Genomic DNA, 25,576 nt, shown 5'->3' with positions numbered 1-25,576 from the left:
AGAGAGGGTAGGGAGAGAGAGATAGAGGAGGAGAGAGGGTAGGGAGAGAGAGATAGAGGAGAGAGAGGGGACAGAGTGTGTGTGTATCAGGTGATCAACAAAGCAGCTGTTGTTGCAGGTGTAAACACCTAATAGCCCTTGCTTGTGTGTCATAATGAAATACACACTGCACGTCTGCTCTATCTGGCCAGAGGGGGAACAAACGAGTCGAGAGAATGGAATAAACCATGACATCAAACCAGCGTTGGTATCTTTGGACTGACGTATGTCCATGTTTTGGACAGCTCTCTTGTCAGTGCTAGTGTATTGCCCCATACTGTGGAAGCACGACAGTGGACACAACTGTGACAACAGGGAACCAGTGTGACATCTACTCTTTACAGTACATGCACAAAGTTGCTTTGTTAACGCTGGATATGCATGATCAACTGTACTCGTCTGGACAACTGTTCCCCCAGCTGGAATCGATTAATGTAATTAGCCGTGATAGGACAACGTTTATGAATAAGCTAATGAGACAAGTAGAGGCAGTTCCTATTGTGATGCTGTCACGCCTCTGTATGACCAGACTGAGCAATCAAGGAATTTCCCATGATGTCATCAATCTCTTTTTTTGCTGAGTGGTGGAAATGTAGAGAAATTGTTCTCGTAATTGAACACTTTGAATGATGCACTTTTCAATTGATCATCTTTACTACAGTAAGCAGCGTGGGTGAATATTGGAAGTGGGAAGGATGGCTATAAACATGATATTTCTGGAAGAGAGGGGATTAAGTACATGATGTGATGCTGTGCTCGTCATACAAGACACAGGATATTGACCCGTGACTGTCAGAGAAAAGATCCATGACGTGCTTTTTCCTCAGTGACATTTAGTGTAGAATGAGGGAAGGTATGTGTGTATGGGAAATTGGGATTACTCCAAGACTTAAATCCAACTTCGTTGGCCTATCCATTCTAACTAGAGGATGATGCTGGACTATGAAGACAGACTTGTGTGAGCTACACCTCTGGATAAATGGTGCTGAATATTGCATCAGCGCTCTGACTTGAGCTAGGTCTTCTTTGCTCTCTGTCTCCCCTCTTCCCTCCAAGTCTCGTCTACTCTGACTGGTTTTGATGTGCAGCTGTGGGTTAACATCCCAGCACCAGAGCACGCCTCTACCCCTCTCCTTCTCCCCCCCTTTCTCTCTCTTTCCTCCCCTTCACGTCTCGTCATCTGCTCTAACTGGTTTTGATGTGCGGCGGTTGTGGGTTAACCTTCTCCCATGCAGCACGTTGGGGAAGCTTCCTTTTTGCAGTCTGTTACCCTCCTCCCAGGCAGCACGTTGTGGAACGCTGAACGCAGATGACGGGTTTGAGCTGCAGATGAGAGTCTGTGCCAAGTGTAATACGGTTCAAGTACGCTGCAATAAAAACAATGTGGCTTTACTTATTAAGCAGGCTACTCCTCTGTGTATGGGGAGGGGGGGAAGAAATCGTAGGCACACTAGTATTCAATCTAGTTTCAAGTTTCAAGTCTGAATGTCACATGCACAAGTACAGTGAAATGCCTTACAATCTATCAACCACGCACACACACACACGCACGCACGCACACACACACACACGCACACACACACACTAGGATCTAGGGTTCTGGCCATAGAGTTCTGGCTGTAAAAAAGAAACACACAAATTTGTGAAGCTTTGTGAATACAGTGTTACATACCCAGCTCCTACTGCACAACCTGGGGTCACAGGTCACAGGTCACAACCACACACAGTAACAGTGTTTACAGTGATAAAACAGCCTTCGATGTCGACCAAAATACGTCAAACACTGGAGGCAGTCTAGCACCTGAGGCAGTATTACATCCTCTTAAACTAACTTTGTAAAGGTTCCATCTAGAGGAGCTGCAGTGGGATTATATTGCATCAGATTACATTTTTTCCAACTAGTTATAAAAAGCAAAGTATTACCAGGAACAGTGATTCATTAGGGTTATCCCCTTGCTTATCATTTTACAATTACACTACACTGAACACCCAGGGGGAAGAACCTGAACGTTTCCTTGTAACTGGTCATTTGGGGAAGAACCTGTTGCAAACCAAGATATGCTGAGATACATTTACATGTGGTTCATAGTCGTGTAGAATTTGATGTTTTGGTCTTGCTATGCCTGGCAAAGAAGGAGCGTAAATGTGTGTGTGTGTGTGTGTGTGTGTGTGTGTGTGTGTGTGTGTGTGTGTGTGTGTGTGTGTGTGTGTGTGTGTGTGTGTGTGTGTGTGTGTGTGTGTGTGTGTGTGTGTGTGTGTACAAGTTTTCCTACTTTATCAGAAACAAAATGTCCTGAAAGTCACCATAAAACCTGAAAAGTCACCACAATGACCTGAAAAGTCCTTACAATGACCTGAAAAGTTACCATATTGACCTGAAAAGTCACCACAATGACCTGAAAAGTCACCATAATGACCTAAAAAGTCACCATAATGACCTGAAAAGTCTCTCTGTGTGTGTGTGTGTGTGTGTGTGTGTGTGTGTGTGTGTGTGTGTGTGTGTGTGTGTGTGTGTGTGTGTGTGTGTGTGTGTGTGTGTGTGTGTGTGTGTGTGTGTGTGTGTGTGTGTGTGTGAGGCATTATTCTGAGTCTCTTTCTTACTGAGAGGCTGGCTGTGAGACATGGTTGTCTGTTCCTGTCTTTTGTCCCAATGTGTACCACAGACAGGGGAGGCTCAGGAGTAGAGCCTCAGAGATCTGGGCCACATGCAGCCATTGTCATTGAGACCTTGCTGGACCAAGGCCCAGGGGGGTTTGGGTTTCCTGATGCCTAGTGCCTATACATACACTGAGTGGACAAAACATTTCCATGACATAGACTGACCAGGTGAATCAGGTGAAAGCTATGATCGCTTATTGATGTCACTTGTTAAATCCACTTCAATCAGTGTAGATGAAGGGGAGGAGACAGGTTAAAGAAGGATTTTTAAGCCTTGAGACAATTGAGAAATGGATTGTGTATGTGTGCCATTCAGAGAGTAAACGGACAAAACAAAATATTTAAGTGCATTTAAATGGGGTATAGTAGTAGGTGCCAGGTGCACCGGTTTGTGTCAAGAACTGCAATGCTGCTGGGTTTTTCACGCTCAACAGTTTCCTGTGTGTATCAAGAATGATCCACCACCCAAAGGACATTCAGCCAACTTGACACAACTGTGGGAAGCATTGGAGTCAACATTGGCCAGCAGTCCTGTGGAATGCTTTCAACACCTTGTAGAGTCTATTCCCTGACGAATTGAGGCTGTTCTGAGGGCAAAATGGGTTGCAACACAATATTAGGAAGGTGTTCCTAATGTCTTGTACACTCAGGGCTTGATGGGACACAAACTGATAATGTAACAAAGTCACATACACAGCAGGTGAATGTTCAGTAACCAGAATAAAGAACAGATGTAATGTTAAAGGGTGGCTTTGATGATGGTGATACTAACCTCTCTCTCTCCCCATCTCTCTCCCCGTCTCTCTCTGCCTCTCCCCGTCTCTCTCTCCCTCTCCCTCTCTCAGGACGCCTTTGTGGAGATCTATGAGCAGCAGAGGATCTCTCACTCCTGGCCGTACCTAAAGACAGTGTTCGGCCTGGCCGCCCTGGGAGCCGCTGGAGTCACCATCGGAGCCTTGTTCACCCAGAAGTGATTCAAAAGCCCCCAGAAGACCCTCCCTCTCGTCAATCGCCTGCTACCAGATGAAGGCTCCTTACCCAGTAGCCCCCCCCCCCCCCCCCCTCAAAAAAAGGCCCACAGCAAGTTTTCTTTCCAAAACACTGGCAGCCTATAACTTTGCTGTGCACAGACTACAAGATTTCATCTCTCATTCCCATCTCTTTCGTTTTTCCTCATGTATCTATGAAAGCACCTCCCAGCTTAGCACTGCCCAGCCCGGGTCTGTAGCCTGGTTCTATCCCAGAGCTCCCGGCTCTTCAAAGGAAACTGCACAACTCTGTTACTCCCCAACTGCCAACAGAACAGTTCTTTCATACTCTATGACCCGTCCTCCTGCGAAATGAAAAGTACAGCCTTGTATATGCATACACACACAGACGGATGCACCCATGCATATTCTATACTACTGTAGGAACTTAACAACAAGGAATATCTATGGAAAGATTGAATACATACTTGTTGGATAATTATACACTCATACATAGACACACACCAACAGACACAATGAATATTGCATTTTGGAGGTGAACATATTCACACAAACTCAGCGTGCATTCTCACAACCAAATTACTTGTATGATATATGGTTAATGAACATAACACAACAAGTGATTGTTTATCCATAAACTGAAAAACAACCTGTTTTTTTAGATAACTGTTTTCAGCATGATTCTGTGGTACATGTAACATTGTAACAATGACACTGACCGAAAAGTAAAACAAAAACAAACAAAAACATCCCAAATGTACATTACACACCCAGCTTCCATCGCCAGCATGTGTGGTGAAAGTGGCCATTTTTGCCAGTGTCCATGTATGCATGATGCCTTTTGATGACATGGAGCACGTTTGGCAGAATGATTGGTTCGGACAAAGTCAGGGTTGTGTTCAGTGGGCCCGAAATGGAAGAAAACGGCCCGAAACCAAGAGTTACAATCCAAACTTGTCCAATAAGAAATGGTGATTTTTGTTTTCCGGCCTATTAAACACAGCCTAGGTGTTTTTCTATGTGTTTGGTTGGTGAAAGCTCACTGTACACAAACCCCCAAGGGAACTTCAATCAACAGATGAATTCCTTATTAAAGCGCTGATTGGTCCTCCCTGTTTCTCTCTTTGTGGAACTAATGTTGACAAGGACTGAAGGAAAATTCTCCAGATTCTCTCACTTATGTTCTGCGGGTAAGAAGCCCTTTTCAAGCACGCCTGAATGTATTTAGCCGGCCCTACCCCTTGACCCAAACCCTTCGATGGGCCGTGCATCCGGTTTCTGTGTGAGCAGAGGGTGTTGAGAGAACCTAGATAAGCGTCATGTGGAGGATCATGACTTTCGCTGACCCACCTGGTAAAGGCCTTTCTCCCATTGGATGCTCCACAGAGATAAAACTGTTAATCCCAAGCAGCTGTGTGTGTGTGTGCGTGTGTGTGTGTGTGTGTGTGTGTGTGTGTGTGTGTGTGTGTGTGTGTGTGTGTGTGTGTGTGTGTGTGTGTGTGTGTGTGTGTGTGTGTGTGTGTGTGTGTGTGTGTGTGTGTGTGTGTGTGTGTGTGTGCACTAGCTCCAGAGAACAGAGGAGCTACTGAAGCTGCTATGGGAAAACAAGATTGATAGGGCTTTGGTTTGGTGATGGTCCAGAATCCCCTCCACCTCCCAACCAAGGTCACATATTGGTGCATTCCACAGGTGTGCTTCTGCTGTTACTATTCTGCTATTACACTCTCCCTCTTAGCTACAGCGTCTGTTCTTCTCTCTCAACTTATTGTCTTTTTATCTCCCCCTTTCTTCAGTTTTTCTCTGTCACACGCATGCACGCACACACGCACGCACGTACGCACGCACACACACACACACACACACGACTCATTCTCTCTCTCTCTCTCTCTTTTTCCCTCACACACACACGGCTCATTCTCTCTCTCACACACACACACACACACACACACACACACACACACACACACACACACACACACACACACACACACACACACACACACACACACACACACACACACACACACACACACACAGCTCATTCACTCTTTCATTCGCACACACGACTCATTCTCTCTCTCTCACACACACACACACACATACGGCTCATTCTCTCTTTCATACACACAACTCATTCTCTCTCTCTCTCTCACACACACACACATACGGCTCATTCTCTCTGTCATACACACACACGACTCATTCAAATCAAATTTATTTTTATATAGCCCTTCGTACATCAGCTGATATTCTCAAAGTGCTGTACAGAAACCCAGCCTAAAACCCCAAACAGCAAGCAAAGCATGTGAAAGAAGCACGGTGGCTAGGAAAAACTCCCTAGGAAAAACTCCCTAGAAAGGCCAAAAACCTAGGAAGAAACCTAGAGAGGAACCAGGCTATGAGGGGTGGCCAGTCCTCTTCTGGCTGTGCAGGGTGGATATTATAACAGAACATGGTCAAAATGTTAAAATGTTAAAATGTTCATAAATGACCAGCATGGTCAAATAATAATAATCATAGTAGTTGTCGAGGGTGCAACAAGCACGTCCGGTGAACAGGTCAGGGTTCCATAGCCGCAGGCAGAACAGTTGAAACTGGAGCAGCAGCACGGCCAGGTGGACTGGGGACAGCAAGGAGTCATCATACCAGGTAGTCCTGAGGCATGGTCCTAGGGCTCAGGTCCTCCGAGAGAAAGACAGAAAGAGAGAAAGAGAGAATTAGAGAGAGCATATTTAAATACACACAGGACACCGGATAAGACAAGAGAAATACTCCAGATGTAACAGACTGACCCTAGCCCCCCGACACATAAACTACTGCAGCATAAATACTGGAGGCTGAGACAGGAGGGATCAGAAGACACTGTGGCCCCATCCGATGATACCCCCGGACAGGGCCAAACAGGCAGGATATAACCCCACCCACTTTGCCAAAGCACAGGCCCCACACCACTAGAGGGATGTCTCCAACCACCAACTTACCGTCCTAAGACAAGGCCGAGTATAGCCCACAACGATCTCCGCCATGGCACAACCCAAGGGGGGGGGGGGGGCGCCAACCCAGACAGGAAGACCACGTCAGTGACTCAACCCACTCAAGTGACGCACCCCTCCCATGGACGGCATGGAAGAACACCGGTAGGCCAGTGACTCAGCCCCTGTAAAAGGGTTAGAGGCAGAGAATCCCAGTGGAAAGAGGGGAACCGGCAAGGCAGAGACAGCAAGGGCGGTTCGTTGCTCCAGCCTTTCCGTTCACCTTCACACTCCTGGGCCAGACTATACTTAATCATAGGACCTACTGAAGAGATAAGTCTTCAGTAAAGACTTAAAGGTTGAGACTGAGTCTGCGTCTCTCACATTGGTAGGCAGACCATTCCATAAAAATGGAGCTCTATAGGAGAAAGCCCTACCTCCAGCCGTTTGCTTAGAAATTCTAGGGACAATTAGGAGGCCTGCGTCTTGTGACCGTAGCGTACGTGTAGGTATGTACGGCAGGACCAAATCGGAAAGATAGGTAGGAGCAAGCCCATGTAATGCTTTGTAGGTTAGCAGTAAAACCTTGAAATCAGCCCTTGCCTTAACAGGAAGCCAGTGTAGGGAGGCTAACACTGGAGTAATATGATCAAATTTTTTGGTTCTAGTCAGGATTCTAGCAGCCGTATTTAGCACTAACTGAAGTTTATTTAGTGCTTTATCCGGGTAGCCGGAAAGTAGAGCATTGCAGTAGTCCAGCCTAGAAGTAACAAAAGCATGGATTAATTTTTCTGCGTCATTTTTGGACAGAAAATTTCTGATTTTTGCAATGTTACGTAGATGGAAAAAAGCTGTCCTTGAAACAGTCTTGATATGTTCTTCAAAAGAGAGATCAGGGTCCAGAGTAACGCCGAGGTCCTTCACAGTTTTATTTGAGACGACTGTACAACCATCCAGATTAATTGTCAGATTCAACAGAAGATCTCTTTGTTTCTTGGGACCTAGAACAAGCATCTCTGTTTTGTCCGAGTTTAAAAGTAGAAAGTTTGCAGCCATCCACTTCTTTATGTCTGAAACACAGGCTTCTAGCGAGGGCAATTTTGGGGCTTCACCATGTTTCATTGAAATGTACAGCTGTGTGTCGTCTGCATAGCAGTGAAATTTAACATTATGTTTTCGAATGACATCCCCAAGAGGTAAAATATATAGTGAAAACAATAGTGGTCCTAAAACGGAACCTTGAGGAACACCGAAATTTACAATTGATTTGTCAGAGGACAAACCATTCACAGAGACAAACTGATATCTTTCCGACAGATAAGATCTAAACCAGGCCAGAACTTGTCCATGTAGACCAATTTGGGTTTCCAATCTCTCCAAAAGAATGTGGTGATCGATGGTATCAAAAGCGGCACTAAGATCTAGGAGCACGAGGACAGATGCAGAGCCTCGGTCTGACGTCATTAAAAGGTCATTTACCACCTTCACAAGTGCAGTCTCAGTGCTATGATGGGGTCTAAAACCAGACTGAAGCGTTTCGTATACATTGTTTGTCTTCAGGAAGGCAGTCAGTTGCTGTGCAACAGCTTTTTCTAAAATTTTGGAGAGGAATGGAAGATTCGATATAGGCCGATAGTTTTTTATAATTTCTGGATCAAGATTGGGCTTTTTCAAGAGAGGCTTTATTACTGCCACTTTTAGTGAGCTTGGTACACATCCGGTGGATAGAGAGCCGTTTATTATGTTCAACATAGGAGGGCCAAGCACAGGAAGCAGCTCTTTCAGTAGTTTAGTTGGAATAGGGTCCAGTATGCAGCTTGAGGGTTTGGAGGCCATGATTATTTTCATCATTGCGTCAAGAGATATAGTACTAAAACACTTTAGTATCTCCCTTGATCCTAGGTCCTGGCAGAGTTGTGCAGACTCAGGACAATGGAGCTTTGGAGGAATACCCAGATTTAAAGAGGAGTCTGTAATTTGCTTTCTAATGATCATGATCTTTTCCTCAAAGAAGTTCATAAATGTATTACTGCTGAAGTGAAAGCCATCCTCCATTTGCGAAGGCTGCTTTTTAGTTAGCTTTGCGACAGTATCAAAAAGAAATTTCGGATTGTTCTTATTTTCCTCAATTAAGTTGGAAAAATAGGATGATCGAGCAGCAGTAAGGGCTCTTCGATACTGCACGGTACTGTCTTTCCAAGCTAGTCGGAAGACTTCCAGTTTGGTGTGGCGCCATTTCCGTTCCAATTTTCTGGAAGCTTGCTTCAGAGCTCGTGTATTTTCTGTATACCAGGGAGCTAGTTTCTTATGACAGATGTTTTTAGTTTTTAGGGGTGCAACTGCATCTAGGGTATTGCGCAAGGTTAAATTGAGTTCCTCGGTTAGGTGGTTAACTGATTTTTGTCCTCTGACGTCCTTGGGTAGGCAGAGGCAGTCTGGAAGGGCATCAAGGAATCTTTGGGTTGTCTGAGAATTTATAGCACGACTTTTAATGCTCCTTGGTTGGGGTCTGAGCAGATTATTTGTTGCAATTGCAAACGTAATAAAATGGTGGTCCGATAGTCCAGGATTATGAGGAAAAACATTTAGATCCACAACATTTATTCCATGGGACAAAACTAGGTCCAGAGTATGACTGTGGCAGTGAGTAGGTCCAGAGACATGTTGGACAAAACCCACTGAGTCGATGATGGCTCCGAAAGCCTTTTGGAGTGGGTCTGTGGACTTTTCCATGTGAATGTTAAAGTCACCAAAAATTAGAATATTATCTGCTATGACTACAAGATCCGATAGGAATTCAGGGAACTCAGTGAGGAACACTGCATATGGCCCAGGAGGCCTATAAACAGTAGCTATAAAAAGTGAGTGAGTAGGCTGCATAGATTTCATGACTAGAAGCTCAAAAGACGAAAACGTCATTGTTGTTTTTTTTTTTGTAAATTGAAATTTGCTATCGTAAATGTTAGCAACACCTCCGCCTTTGCCGGATGCACGGGGGGTATGGTCACTAATGTAACCTGGGGGTGAGGCCTCATTTAACACAGTAAATTCATCAGGCTTAAGCCATGTTTCAGTCAGGCCAATCACATCAAGATTATTATCAGTGATTAGTTCATTGACTATAACTGCCTTGGAAGTGAGGGATCTAACATTAAGTAACCCAATTTTGAGATGTGAGGTATCACAATCTCTTTCAATAATGGCAGGAATGGAGGAGGTCTTTATACTAGTGAGATTGCTAAAGCGAACACCGCCATTTTTAATTTTGCCCAACCTAGATCGAGGCACAGACACTGTCTCAATGGGGGAAGCTGAGCTGACTACACTGACTGTGCTAGTGGCAGACTCCACTAAGCTGGAGTCTGGAGTCTGGAGTCTGGAGTCTGGAGTCTCTCTCACACACACACAAACACACACACACACACACACACACACACACACACACACACACACACACACACACACACACACACACACACACACACACACACACACACACACACACACACACACACACGGCTCATTCTCTCTCCATCTCTTTGTCACTATCTCTATCCCACTCTCTCACCCCCTCGTTTCCTGGCTTGTAATTCTTAATTGGCTAAAGCTAAGTCCAGACAAACATATGGAACAGTGATAATGGTACATTACAGGGATAATGGTACATTACAGTGATAATGGTACATTACAGTGATAATGTTTTTTTTAATGTTTCTTTTACCAAATCTGTCTGCTGCCACTTCCAACCAAGAGAGAGATGCATCGATCACCTGGTATCATATAACAACCCAATGACGGGAGGGTTGATTTCTCATCAGTGGAAGCAGACACCGAGGCACCACTCTTCCCATCAGGGAGACATTTTATTTTTAAAGCCTCTTATTGGACAGAGCTGGTGTTCCACGGCCTCTGGTTGGTTACTTCCGATGTGTACTGTAACTACTGTCATTGGATCTTCTGAATTGCTATGTTCTTAAAAGCAGGTGTCGGTTCAGAAGGGTACAAGGCTAGGATTAAGATAGAAATGTATCGTGTATCTTGAGTTGAGATGAATTAGACTGCAACCCTGAAATTCCAGTTGCAATGTAATTAAAATAATGCTGTGTAGTTTGCATATAGTATATTAACTAAAGGTTGTAGGATACACCATAGGGTAAATCTTTTAACTGTTTCTGACGATTGTGTGATAAGACTGTTAAAGCTGAACATACAAAGGACGCTCCAAAAAAGTATTGTTTGGCAGCTTTTTATTTTCCCACTGCTCCCTCTCTTATCTGGCTAGACAGATCAGGTCATTCATTTTCATTTGAACTTCCATAGTCTTTTTTTGTTTCGATCCTCAGTTTTCACAGTTTACCTTGCTACTCTGTAGGCTACGTGATAAAAATGCAAAGATGGAGAAATCCTATAACACTGATCATAACTACATTTCCATTTGCTTTTACTCATTAGAGCACAGAGGTCCATGAGACGTCTTCCTAAAGCTGAGATTGGAGTGAGCAAAAATAGCAAAAATATAACAGACACAAAAAAATTGATGAATCATGATTTCCATATGGAAATATCAAAATATATAAAGACAGACTTAAATACGATGCACATGCATCTCGAGTTTGGCAGTATCAGTGAAAGCAATACTATACTGCAGTTCATGGTCTTGTATCATCAGGAAAATGTCTGTAATGCAGAGTGGTGTGATGAGATCCATCAAGATCTTCAACTGCACTGAAGATCACAAATATGTTATGGAACTAACGGTTTTGACATTTTTCTCTCTTCAGAAGGAAACAAAATAAGATTTGAACAGCACATAGGGATGATTAGTTACTGGATATTGATCTGAACAAAAACCATGAAGAGGTGATAGTCAGCCTACCAATCGTACCGAAACAGTGAGGGCTAGGTCTACAAACCACAGTTTGTGTTGAATTAATATTTACGTGTTTAATTGATATTTCACTGCCAAGGCAGGAGTAGTTTTCATAAACTGTACACAGAGCTGCTAGTATTTGATTGTTCCACATTGTATTATGTCTATGTTGAAGAAGCCACATGAGAATTACTGAGGTGAGATGAAATTAAAGAGAGTCAGATATGGAAATAAACAAGAGAAAATGTTATCTTGTTTTATGAATTCTTGGAGTCAAAGGACCTGTTTTGCACCTGTATTCTTGGAGTCGAAGGACCTGTTTTGCATCTGTTGTTGACTAAAACTGAAACACGTAGGACAAACAGAAGAAAATACGATAGTTCTGTATCATTCTTTTTACCTTCTGTTGTTGACTTCTTAGCAAACCAACTTTCTCAGTGAAATCTAAATAGAATTGTGGTAGTACCTACATGCACATAAATAGGTTTACAATTAAGTTATTTTAATGATAATTCTGTATTTAGACTACGCCTCTAGTCTCCATGGTAATATCTAATTGTATAGCCATGCTATTTTCATTATGAATGACGATAACACTTTAATCTCTCACTCTTTTAAACTTGTCATATCTTTGATAGTAGTTCAAGCATGACTATCTGGTTGTTTTTTTTTAAGCGGTTTTGAAGAAAAAAGCAACGCATGGGATCGGAGTATGCCATGACACAAACATGAATGGGTATTTTTCAATATTTTGTGTTCTTCTGACTAAAAGATCTGTTCGATGTGTATGCTTTGAAAGGAATTGGTAGCCTATCTCACTGACTTGGTTGGAGGTACTTTGGCTTTGTTTACACAGACAGACCAATTCTGATCTTTTGCCCAGTTCTTTTGATCAGAATCAGATCTTTTTCCAATAATTGGGAAAAAAGAGCAGAATTGGCCTGCCTGTGTAAACACAGCCTTTGAGACGACTTGGGCATGAAATTTAAAAACATGCTAATATCCGGTACATTGACTTGCATCGGTTGTTGGTTAGACAATGTTAACATCAGCGGATGGTGGCAGTGGCAACGTAAACAAACCCAAAGAAAGTATTGTACTCTGTCATTGTTAATAGACTGCTTACTAGGAACAAAAACAAATATGTAATTTTGTAATTTGGTGTACTATCCCTTAAACATGAATAGCACTCACATTATGCAATCTCCTAACTGCACAGTACGGTATGGAATATAAAAAGACCTCCATAGCCTGAGGTGCTGTAAGGTGTGTGTGTGTGTGTGTGTGTGTGTGTGTGTGTGTGTGTGTGTGTGTGTGTGTGTGTGTGTGTGTGTGTGTGTGTGTGTGTGTGTGTGTGTGTCTGTGCGTGCGTGCGTGCGTGCGTGCGTGCGTGCGTGCGTGCGTGCGTGCGTGATGAATAGTATTTGAGGAGGTGTGCTGAATCCACTGGGTACTAAAGCTTCTATGCGCACACAGACACACTTCAGGGTGGTATTTATCATAGCTTCCCCATTGCAGTATTACAGTAATAGTCACCTGAGGGAAGGAACAAAGCTGTGAAGTGTGACAATGACTCGTCGGGAGGTCGCTGGCATCAAAATGCACCCAGGTTTATGCCTGTACCAAATGGCAACCTCTGCTCTCTATTTTACCTGCCTATCTACTGCTGTTGCAGCTGCTACAGAGGACGATGGTGATGATGGTAGCCATCGCTGATTACACTATGATCAGCCCTATGATTAAGATGATGATCTGTATTCATCCAACTGTGCCAGGGCAAGGCACAGTCTAATTACTATGTCTCCCTGGATAACCAGCTGCTGGTTCCAAATTAAGGCTGCTTTAACCCCTCTCAGCATCCCACACCCGCAGGACTTAACCCCGTCCTCAGAATTCCAGTGTGGGAGCTACATCCTGCTGAGAACTTGGGAATTAATTTAATTTGAGTCCAGAGCTATCACTGTTAAGAAGAAACTGTATGTAACACTTGGACTACATAGGAGGAGAAGAAAGATAATTTTAAATCATGTGGAAAAAATAAGTAGTGTTTTTTTAGTTAGCAGTTTCGCTTGCGGGGTAGTTAGTTGTGTGGATAGCTAGATAATTGCTGGCATCGAGGCCTGTTTTTTGCGAATTGTTCGGGCATCAAAAATGATGACGGTCACAGAATTTAAGACTATGTTTAATTTCAGGGTTGGAACTAAATGTGGCGAACACGAGTATGTTTAGTTTAGCTTTTTCAGAGAGAAAAAGGAATGCAATTCCAGAAACATGTGCTTAAAAATTCAGAAATGTTGCTGCAGCTTATCAACATTTCGACAGAGATTTTGCAAGATGAACAAAATCTGACCTTTAAAGGAAATTGGTCACAGTTTATGTTTATTTGGTTTATAGAATGAATCCATCTTAAAATAAGAATTGATGTTCAGCCCTGAAAGTGAGAGCAATGTTACTGAGGCACTTAAAGGGATAGTTCACTCGAAATACAAATTAACATGATTTCCCACTTACCTTTAACTACAACCAAGGGAACTGGCAAAATCATGTTCATTTGTATTTAGAGTGAACTAACGCAACAAAAACGGCTCATATACACACAAGTTCCTATTTCCACTGCTTCTTCGCGTAGTCCCAGTGATAGGCAAACCCACCGATGGGGTTTATCCTCATGTCAATCATTCTCTGGGTCTGCTTCTCCACCCATTCATCAGACAGAGTGTGAGGAACCTCGCCAAACACTGAGAAAGAGAGAGAGAGAGTGAGAGGGAGAGAGAGGGAGAGAGAGAGAAGGAGAGAGAGAGTGAGAGAGAGATAGGGAGCGGGAGAGAGGGAAAGGGAGAGAGAGAAAAGAAGAGAGAGAAAGGGAGAGGGAAAAAGGGAGAGAGAGAGAAAGACATGACTGTTGCATTAGACAATGTCAGTCTCAAGAGATAAAACGTGACTGTCTCCACACAATGGCAAAACTGTGTTGCAAGATGTTTTTCTGGATCATACAAGGACGCAAAATGGGTAAACATCATTTATAAGAATCAATTGTTTATTGTTTCAAGAATCTTCCAGGACACTCTTCTTGTAAAAACATTGTCTCAGTGAGGCAAACAGTTTGGGCCTGTTTCCTGGACAGAGATTAAGCCTAGTCCAGGGCAAAACAACTGGCATCAATGGAGGATCTCCACTTTTTAGCCGAGGACTAGTATTATTAAACTGTATCCTGGAAAACCGGTCTACAGTCAGGTGTTTTGTGTTGTCTTCCTCAGTGCATTGGATGAGACATTGCATGAGACCAAAAAGGCATTAGATAAATAGTCATCTTGAGGTAGTTCGTCTTGAGTGTCAGGCCATGTACACCAGTCCGTGCATAAGCAGAAGTGAACTCAGCCACACTTGAGCTGAAGTAAAGAATCTATTATTTTAGGTTCGATATTAAAAGCACTTATGTTTTGAGTCTGCATGCATGAAGCTATGAAGTCATTCTGCTTAAATTCCTTTACAGAAGGTGCAAGGTGGTTCAACCATGAACCATGACAATTTGACCAACTCAATGATCCCATTCGCCTTAAAGGGGATTGTTATTTCTACATCAAACAAATGTTCATTCCATTCAGTTACTAACTAATGGACACTCACTCAGCCACAAGACAGTTAACTTCACACATAAAATAATGGCATAAACAAATGTAAAACTGTTGATTGTACAAAATCCCCCCACCCACCCACCCATCTAGTCTTCATACTGCCGCTACACTGGAGGAAACAGGGAAGGTAGTAATTAATCATGGCACCAGAGCGTACAGCAGACAGAAAAGTGCCAAATGCCCTTCTGTCACGTTATCTTCAGTGGTAGAGTGATTACACAATAAAGAAATGAGTGTTAGTGAATTCCAGGGGCAGCATATTGTCTGAGAGTGAGCCCAGAGAGAGTGCAATACATACAACCAACAGTTAGTTAGCAAGCTAGCCTGCCTACACTCAGAAAACTTAAAAGGGTTCTTTGGCTGTCCACATAGGAGAACCCTTTGAAGAACCCTTGTTGGTTCCAGGACAGCCGAAGAACCCTTTTGGAACCCTTTTTTCTAAGAGTGTAGCATCAACCAACAGTTAGCTAGCCCTAGCCTACACAGCATTAAACAACAGTTAGCAAGCCTTAACCTACCTAGCAACAACCAACAGTTAGCTAGCCCTAGCCTGCCAAGCATCAACCAACAGTTAGCAAGCCTTAGCCTACCTTGTATCAACCAACAGTTCGCTAGCCCTAGTCTACGTAGCATTAAACAACAGTTAGCTAGCCCTAGCCTACCTAGCATCAACCAACAGTTAGCTAGCCCTAGCCTACCTAGTATCAAACAACCGTTAGTTAGCCCTAGCCTACCTATAGTAGTATCAACTTTTTATCACATTTGTCTATAGATGACGGGTGTAGTGGAGAAATTAAGTGTGAAATGAATAGATTATTATGTTATGAAACAGCTTCTCCCTATTAACTGTTAACAATGCTACTGTAAATCACAGGAGGTTGGTGGCACCTTCATTGGGAAGAAGGGGCTTGTGGTAAGGACCGGAGCGGAATCAGTGGAATGGTATCAAATACATCAAACACATGGTTTCCAGGTGTTTGATGCCATTCCATTTGCTCTGTTCCGTCAAAGGGGAGCTGTCCACCCCTCAGCAGCTTACTGTGCTGTAAATATACCACACAGTGAGGAGGGTACTACGGGAGGGTACTACTGTACTGTGCCAACTGAGAAGTAAAGCACCTATACCCATGGGAGAATTTCAACCTTCAATATTCCAATGCCTAGAGAGCTACTCTAACATCACAACGCTCCAATATCAAAACCAACCTTTGTGACAAAATGATGCTATTTCGCTGAAGCACTCAAAGGCACACAAAACCATCAACTACAAGGAATACCAAACATTCTTTAAGGGAGCATTCCCAAAATGGGAATTCTGTGGGAACGGTGAAAGCCACTTGTGTGTCGGAATGTGCCGGAGGCGGGTGGGAATGAACCTGTATCCTGAGGGGAAGAGAGAGATTGGGAAAATCACCATTGATCTTTATCCGCTCTATTAGAAGAGTAGCGAGTGGTAAAGTCTATCCAGGAAGCAACTATTTTTTTCTCTAATTAGGTGGAGGGAGCCCCCTCAGCGTTGCATGCACCCTGCTTTTCAAGTCCCAACCTGAACTCCAAACTAAGGGAAATACCCCATCCTAAACTGAATTGCCTTCCCGTCTGTCTGTGGGTCTCCCTCTTTTTGTCTCTCTCTCTATCCGTGTATCAGCCTCTTAATTCCTCTTTCCTTTCAAGTCCCTTTATCTCATTTGCTCATTGACACACTTCACGTCAACCTATTTTTCTTTTGCACTCTCCCTTTTCTTTCCTTTCTCCTTATTTCACTTGCCCTTTGCTTTGCTTCTAACTCCATCTCTTTCCCTCTCCCTACCTTTGTTCCTCACTCTGTTTCTCTTCTCTTGTCCTGTGTGTCTCCTCTCTCTCTCTCTCTCTGTTCTCTGCCTCTTTCTCTGTGTTGTGGTCCTATTCATTTCCTGGCTGGCTTTCTCCTGATATAGCGTTTTACTTCCTCCCTGAACGCTATGGGGTTTCTCAAGGAGGAGATGGAGAGAAAGAGAAAGAGAGAGAATTTGTGTTACTTCCAACAGATAGACACACACACAACCTTGAAACTAGACCAGGTGCTCATCACCATCATTGTTAACAGGGTGTGTCTAGGGGGATTCCTCAACTGAAGCCCTGGCTCAAACACCAGTGTGTTGTCTCTCTCTCTCTCTCTCTCTCTCTCTCTCTCTCTCTCTCTCTCTCTCTCTCTCTCTCTCTCTCTCTCTCTCTCTCTCTCTCTCTCTCTCTCTCTCTCTCTCTCTCTCTCTCTCTCTCTCTCTAACACAGCATGATCCAATTATTTTAGCTTGTGGAGAGATTGAGTGAACTCTGTTAAATAGGGAGCGGGTGCTGCAGGTGAAAAGGCTGTGTCTACTGCAAGTCTGACACTGTGAATCTGAGATCTGCACTACAGTAGGCTAATAGAATACCAGAGTTGACCATTTTCTTCCTGGTTGACTGAATATACACTTATTTAATAATCCCTGATATAAAGTATAACATTTTCGATTTCAGCCAAGCCATAATATATGTTATTTTTTTTCTTTAGCACATGGCCTATCGGTCTATAATAAAAAAAAAAAATAGATATATATTTTGTGATACAATGCTAATGTTATGATAATTAAATCAGAATCACTTGTACCGAGACCATTCTCTGTAAGGGCCTGGATTAAGGTTTAGTACAACCCAACACTGCACCAAACTGTCTAGTGAAGTAACGTCTAGTAACACTTAGCTTTAACTCGTTCCATTTCCACTGCATTATTTCTACAGTACTAGTGTGAGATGTCAGAAGAAGTCATAAGAGCGAATGTATAAAATGACAGAAATCAGCCGTATGCAATCTAACCAGGCCTTACTCTTTAGCTAGCTGACCATTAAACCAAGTCTGTGTAAAGTCAGTTGGCATAATCTGATATCAGGTACTTTTATTCATGCTTATCACGTTATGTCATCATAATTAAAGCAGAAAGACAATTTATAATACATTAATAAATTAAGACTGGTCTAGAAATACAACAATACAGCATTTAGTGTGTATAACAGGGACACTCAAGTGAGTCTACCTTTAAAGGACAAGTGCAGTCACAATTATGTGCCATGTGTTTCATATTATATTATAAACTGGGTGGGTCAAGCCCTGAATGCTGATTGGCTGAAAGCCGTGGTATACCAGACCGTATACCACGGGTATGACAAAACATTTATTTTTATTGTCCTAATTACGTTGGTAACCAGTTTATAATAACAATAAGGCACCTTGGATGTTTGTGGTATATGGCCAATATACCACAGCTAATGGCTGTGTCCTAGCACTCCACGTTGCATCGTGCATAAGAACAGCCCTTAGCCGTGGTATATTCGCAATATACCACAGCCCCTCGGGCGTTATTGCTTAATTGTACAACAGCTGATAAACTAGCACTATAAAAGTGTGATATTTTTAAATCTGTGATATTTCCTGATAGTTACTGGTTGAAAATACAATCTACACAGGACCTTCTAATCAGCAGGATTGCATGGGCAGGAGTGTCAGTGTTCCAATGTGACATCTTCATGTGGTGAATTGGTTAATAGTGTCATGTCCTGACCAGTAAAAGGGGTTGTTTGTTATTGTAGTGTGGTCAGGGCGTGGCAGAGGGTGTTTGTTTTATGTGTTTCGGGGTTTTTGGTGTATGTTCTATATTTTCTATTTCTATGTGTTTATCTGGGTTTTCTATTTCTATGTTGGGGTTTTGGAACGACCTCCAATTAGAGGCAGCCGGTTGTCGTTCCCTCTAATTGGAGGCCATATTTAAGTGGTTTATTTTCTCTTGTGTTTGTGGGTGGTTGTTTCCATGTATAGTTTGAGCACCTTACAGTACTGTTTTCGCCGTTTGTTTTGTATGAGTATTTTTTCCTTTCTTTAATAAATAAGAAGATGAGCAATTTAACCGCTGCATATTGGTCCGATGATTTCTCCTCTTCAGACGACGAACTTTATGACAGAACCACCCACCAAAGAAGGACCAAGCAGCGGAGGAAGGAGCAACAGAGGAGCTATTTGGAGTCATGGACATGGGAGCAGGTCCTCGACGGTAAGGGTCCATGGAGCCAGGCTGGGGAGTACCAGCGCCCGAAGGAGGAGCTGGAGGCAGCAAAGGCAGAGCGACGGAGGTATGAGGCCTTATATCCTCCATTTCAGGAGGAGAGGAGGCAGCCCCGCCCCCAAAAAATGTGGGGGGGGCACACGGGTAGTTTGGCTGGGCCAAGGGTGAGCCCTAAGCCAACTACCCGTGCTTATTATGGGGAGCATTTGGCATGGAGAGCACCGTGCTATGCAGAAGTGCGCACGGTCTCGCCCATCCTCACGCACAGTCCGGTGCGGTCGATACCAGCCCCCCGCAAGTGCCGTGCTAGAGTGGGCATCCAGCCAGGACGGGGTTGTGCAGGCTGTGCGCTCCAGACCTCCAGTGCGGGTTCATGGCCCAGTGTATCCTGTTCCTGCTCCTCGCACTAGCTTTGAGGTGCGTGTTACTAGGCTGGTGCCTCCAAAGCCAGCCCCACGCATCAGGCCTATGGTGCGCCTGCCCAGTCCAGTACGTCCTGTTCCTGCTCCTCGCACTAGCCCTGTGGTGCGTGTCACTAGTCTGGCGCCCCCAAAGCCAGCCCCACGCATCAGGCCTTCAGTGCGCAGTCCCCGTCCAGAGCTTCCGGCGACAGTTCCACGTCCAGAGCTTCCGACGACAGTTCCCCGTCCAGAGCTTCCGGCGACAGTAGCTTCCGGCGACAGTTCCCCGTCCAGAGCTTCCGGCGACAGTTCCCCGTCCAGAGCTTCCGGCGACAGTGCCCCGTCTAGAGCTTCCGGCGACAGTTCCCCGTCCAGTGCTTCCGGCGACGTCCCACAGTCCGGAGCCGACAGAGACGACCCACAGTCCGGAGCCTGCAGAGACGGCCCACAGTCCGGAGCCGGCAGAGACGGCCCACAGTCCGGAGCCGGCAGAGACGGCCCACAGTCCGGAGCCGGCAGAGACGGCCCACAGTCCGGAGCCTGCAGAGACGGCCCACAGTCCGGAGCTTGCAGAGACGGCCCACAGTCCGGAGCCTGCAGAGACGGCCCACAGTCCGGGGCCTGCAGCGACGCGCCTTAGCCCAGAGCCTTCAGCAGTGGTCTACAGCCATGAGCCTTCAAGGGGGGTGGGCAGGTTAGGATGGGGACTAAAGCCGGAGCCTGAGCCACCTCCGTAGTTGGAGGATTGGGGAGGGGGGGTGTAGCACGGGAGCCGTCGGTGACGGTAGCCACCCTCCCTTCCCTCCCTTTAGTTTGGGGTTATTTTTTTGTGGGGTTTTGTGTTTCGGCGCATCCAGGGTCTGCACCTTGGGGGGGGGTACTGTCACGTCCTGACCAGTAAAAGGGGTTGTTTGTTATTGTAGTGTGGTCAGGGCGTGCCAGAGGGTGTTTGTTTTGTGTGTTTCAGGGTTTTTGGTGTATGTTCTATATTTTCTATTTCTATGTGTTTATCTGGGTTTTCTATTTCTATGTTGGGGTTTTGGAACGACCTCCAATTAGAGGCAGCTGGTTGTCGTTGCCTCTAATTGGAAGCCATATTTAAGTGGGTTTATTTTCTCTTGTGTTTGTGGGTGGTTGTTTCCGTGTATAGTCTGAGCACCTTACAGGACTGTTTTTCATCGTTTGTTTTGTATGAGTATTTTTTTCCTTTCTTTAATAAATAAGAAGATGAGCAATTTAACCGCTGCATATTGGTCCAATGATTTCTCCTCTTCAGACGACGAACTTTATGACAAATAGACCAATAACAAAGAGAGTTACAAACCTCTCTGCCAATAACAGGTTTCCTCTCTGCACTTAGACCACTCCCAGACAGTCCTAGCTCAATTCTTGCTTGAGAAATAGTTTTTTGCTAAAAAGCTACTTTTGACCTTTTTAATGGAAATCTATTACAGTACAGTTTTTTTGTTTAAAAAAAAATCTATTACAGTGAGGTACTTAATTGTAACAAAGGAATTATTTGATATTGATAAATGATTTGACTTTGATATAATAAAAAAACAGCTGCATTTGGCTTTTAGCTGGCCTAGGTTCAGCTCTCCTGATCCACTCTTTACCCACTATATAACAACAACTGAAATAATGACAAAGTGACAGGGAGACCCACCAAAGATCCTCTGCCACCAGACCAGCATGCCAGAGAAGCCCAGGAAGATGAAGACCCCTCCCAGTACCGTCTTCCACTCACTGGAGCCTCTCCTCATCTCAGGGTAGGTCAGCTCATGGGTCAGACGGTACACTATCAGGCAACAGGAGGGATGGAGGGAGGGAGATGAAGAGAGAATGAGAGAGACAGAGAACGAGAAAGAGTTCATCAGGATTGCATATCAATGTTGAAATAATTTTTTGTAACTATCTGATTGAAAATGAAGAGGGTTTGATACATTATGTAATTCAAAGTATTTCTTTGCATAATTGCTTGACACAAATCATATTTCATATTTAATTCTGATCAAAATTCAGGAGTCACTGTCTTCATTGTGAGAAGACAATATGTATTTTGATTACAATATTATATGCAAGATTATTGAAGCTTATTATCAAACTGGTGAATAATATCTCTTTGAGTTGTCATCTCATATGGGCAGCCTAGAATCTGTTCAGAACAATGCACCATGAGAAATAACTCTTGCATAAAGTGAGTTTATATTGCCACCTTGTGTTTGAACTACACATTGTCAATATTCAAGTAATGCTCATGCAGATTCAACAGTAACAGTGATCTTTCACCTATTTATGAACGTTAGTGGTCAGTATTACACCTTCACACCTAACGTCCTAATCCTATTAAAAAATTAAAACTCCAAATCTAATCAAACTAATGTGGTCATAAAACAAGATAGGAAAATGGCACCACATTTTTACTGCATTAGAAGATTCCAACGTTAAACGCTCAGACTGAATCTATTGAGAGTTGTATCAATTGACAGCTGAATCTATTGAGAGCTGAATCTATTGAGAGCTGAATCTATTGACGGCTGAATCTATTGACAGATGAATCTATTGAGATGAATCTGTTGACAGCTGAATCTATTGACGGCTGAATCTATTGAGATTAATCTATTGAGATTAATCTATTGAGATTAATCTATTGACGGCTGAATCTATTGACAGATGAATCTATTGAGATGAATCTGTTGACAGCTGAATCTATTGACGGCTGAATCTATTGAGATGAATCTATTGAGATGAATCTATTGACAGCTGAATCTATTGACGGCTGAATCTATTGACGGCTGAATCTATTGACGGCTGAATCTATTGACAGATGAATCTATTGAGATGAATCTGTTGACAGCTGAATCTATTGACGGCTGAATCTATTGACAGCTGAATCTATTGAGAGATGAATCTATTGAGAGATGAATCTATTGAGAGATTAATCTATTGAGAGATTAATCTATTGACAGCTGAATCTATTGAGAGCTGAATTTATTGTACCTTTGGAGCACTTCCAGATTATGTTTTTCAAAACATTATTTCTACCCATTCACCTGCTATAAATGCAATGCAGCCCAGTACACCATACTGTAGGTGTGTCTCTGAATTAAAGATGCACTATTACCCAGTGAGCGATTCTAAAGAACTGTATACAGCCCTTTCCAACATAAAGGGAGAGCTTTCTTATCATGTATGAAACACCTGGGGCCAAAGTCCCTCATTGTATTACATGAGGAAATGTGATTGTAATTTGTATTTAACACTGTCAAACATTTAGAAATAGTTCAATTCCTTCGCCTTTGTTTTCATATGAATGGATATTTGTTGACCCACCGAGGTCATTTTCATTAGGCACCAAATGGAAGCAAACTATCTGAAACAGGGGGTAACTACCAACAAGAAACTGCAACTGTCATTTCCCGTTACAAAACAATTTAAAACCGTTTCTGTTGTGTGCCCTGGTGAACATAATCCAGTTTTGAATGTGATTTGATCACTAGGATTTACATGCAATTTTCTCCTCCTTGGTGAGCTTGGTCCAGGGCCCCTTCTCCTTCTCCTTGAGCTGCCTCTGCTCTGAGTTGAGGTTCCTAACGAATGGAACGTCAGAGAGAGGAGTGTCTAGGCGGTTGTTGTACTGTGGCACTGAGGGGTCAAGCACATCAGGGCTCACATCTATATATTCGGACACAAAAACAGAGACAGACAGTGACATCAATGGTGCTTGGTAAACTGATTGGAAACTGTCTTTATTTGTAATGTTCGTGATATAATGTATTTCAAAGATCCAATCAAATTTAGCCTACATTAACTCACACAGGACAGTCAATGATGTTATCACTCCCTCTACTGGCCGAATAGTGCGTAGTCCAGCGCCATACAGCACTCCCAATGACCCTGTGACATGGTTGGCGCAAAGACCAGACCTTGTGGAATGTGATACCCATAATTTGTGCCTTAACTGTCTGAGTGGCTCCAAAGCAAGTGGCACTTGACAGCTTAATCATTATACTATGCCAGTCTTGTCTGAAGCACAATTTGCGCGGATTGACAGCTTAATCATTATACTATACCAGTCTTGTCCTAAGCACAATTTGCGCGGACACCCTTGTTACCAATTAGCACCCTGCTTATATCATGAAAACCAAACAACACTGTTTTAAAATGTGGCCAATGTGCATTGTGTAGCGGTTTTGGCAAGCGAGTGTAAAAGTATGAGAGCGCGTATTTACAAATGTATTTGCTTCGGGGTAACCTATCAAATCAGACCTCGGGAGATGACCACTCTCGAATGTAGCCTAAACTGTGGGACATGAGACTTATAGGAAGAGTTTACCTTTTCCATGAGCAGCCTGCACGCTGCTGGTAGATGAAAGTGGTCTCCAAAACCAGCTCTTCAGCCCGCGCACGAGTGCTCGAGAGGTCAACATCTGGACAGATACAAAGCTATGGTAAGGTCACTTTATACAAAGCAGTTGCAGTTATGGTAGGACATTTAACTCTTAACAGTTGCATAAAATATATAAACCCAGTTTCCATGTACGGTATTAATTTGGGGTGAAATGGTAAAATATTCAAAATATAACACCTTCTAATTTTGAAGTTGATTTGGCCGTTGTCAAAATCACATTATGGGTGGATTTCTAAAAGGAATGTTTCCTATGCAACACCAATGGGGCGCATATACAGTATTTGGTTCTGTTGAGTAAACCAATACACCATAAGCAGTAAACGACAGCAGAAGTTGATTCGGAAATAGCGCCCAGCCGACTGGGCCTCATATTGAGCAGGTGTCGGGCAAACTGAAGAATGCTGCTAACTCGAGTGTGGATGTGTGCGCACCGACTGTCACGTAGTGCTTTGGGTGCTAAAGAGTTGCTACATTTACAACAAGGGGGCGCATGCATGAGATACTGTATGATGTTTTATTGTCAATTCTGCAAACCAAAAGGCATTTTATTGTGCATTTGTACGTCTCATAATGCCAGACATTTGCCCAATAGCCTACGATAAACCATCTATAACAAAAGGAGCCAACAATCTCCTATGTTATAATAATTTTGCTGACAATAAAATAGCCTATGCATTGATATTTCCCAAAAACGACTTCACACGCTTACACTTGTAATTGATTGAAATCTATTCATAGCGACAAACAAGCTAACATTTAATTAATTAATTTGTGAATGGAACAAGGTAGCCTATAAATCCAACCATTTGGGTTTAAAGACAAAGAACAAAATATTATCCAAGTGTTACAGGTAGTCTATATATATTGATAGGTACATCTGAATGTTGCACACTTGTTGCGTAAACGTGAGTGTACATACAGTTCCTGTAGCATGAATAACAATAGAAGGCTTTATAAGAAATCATAATTTCTAAAAGAATTACCTTTAAATATAGGGATTTTATTCAGCTCTCTCTGTCTGTCCGATGTGCCTACGTGCTATCTCTATGGGAGTGTATGGACAATTTATAATGTCTATGTAGAGTTTTTAGTCAGGTGTCCCTCACTATCAGTAGAAACAACCAATGAGATGCTTTCAGGAAGCGCTCCAACTGAAGTTATTCTACTTTATTCCAAGTGTGAAGCGCCTGCTGTGTGACAGTCACTTGAACCATACCAGGATTGTGTCTTCGTGAGGTTGATCAGAATCACATTCTAATAGCTCATATCAATAGGCTGTGTACTGCAAAGTATATCTAGTGTACTTTTTAGCACATATCATACGCACACATCTGTGCTCGGATAGACAGCGCGCGCTCACAAACCACTTTCGGAAGTGATACTTCCTGCACATTTATCTCACGCTTTCATTTTGAATTTGTTCCAAATAACTTTCTTACATTGATTTGCCATACAGAATTCTCTGTTATTGATAAGAACCATTTTGCCAATCAGCTTGGCCGTTATGCGTTCCAGACACCATGGA

General features: G+C 43.3%; 2 protein-coding genes across 2 annotated transcripts in view; one reads left to right on the top strand and one right to left on the bottom strand.

The window, feature by feature from the left end:
• Window positions 1-4,794, top strand: part of LOC106579593 (apoptosis regulator Bcl-2) — a 74,536-nt gene extending 69,742 nt beyond the window's left edge. The window contains exon 2 of the mRNA XM_014159646.3: window positions 3,543-4,794. Coding sequence (XP_014015121.3) covers window positions 3,543-3,671 — 129 coding nt within the window. The 3' untranslated portion in view covers window positions 3,672-4,794. The remainder of the gene's footprint in view (window positions 1-3,542) is intronic.
• A 9,096-nt stretch (window positions 4,795-13,890) lies between these two features.
• On the bottom strand, window positions 13,891-25,180 carry cox4i1l (cytochrome c oxidase subunit 4I1, like). The gene is made up of 5 exons (XM_014159647.2): window positions 25,035-25,180; window positions 23,977-24,070; window positions 23,148-23,315; window positions 21,307-21,438; window positions 13,891-14,266 (listed from the first exon to the last, which is right to left on the bottom strand). The coding sequence occupies exons 2-5, from the start codon at window positions 24,068-24,070 to the stop codon at window positions 14,133-14,135; spliced, it is 528 nt and encodes a 175-aa protein (XP_014015122.1). The 5' UTR covers window positions 25,035-25,180; the 3' UTR covers window positions 13,891-14,132.
• Between the last annotated feature and the right edge of the window lie 396 nt (window positions 25,181-25,576).

Source organism: Salmo salar, chromosome 19, assembly GCF_965601325.2.
Source record: "Salmo salar chromosome 19, fSalSal1, whole genome shotgun sequence".
Lineage (NCBI taxonomy): Eukaryota > Metazoa > Chordata > Actinopteri > Salmoniformes > Salmonidae > Salmo > Salmo salar.
This window is presented reverse-complemented; position numbering and strand designations above follow the sequence as displayed.

What these genes read in the sequence shown, in the direction of transcription:
- cox4i1l (XM_014159647.2), bottom strand. Translation starts at nt 24,070, where the DNA reads ATGTTGACCTCTCGAGCACTCGTGCGCGGGCTGAAGAGCTGGTTTTGG. An exon ending in CAAGGAGGAGAAAATTGCAT is followed by an intron (nt 21,439 to 23,147) that starts GTAAATCCTAGT and finishes GTTGCCTGATAG; the next exon opens with TGTACCGTCTGACCCATGAG. An exon ending in CTGGTGGCAGAGGATCTTTG is followed by an intron (nt 14,267 to 21,306) that starts GTGGGTCTCCCT and finishes TCTCTTTCTCAG; the next exon opens with TGTTTGGCGAGGTTCCTCAC.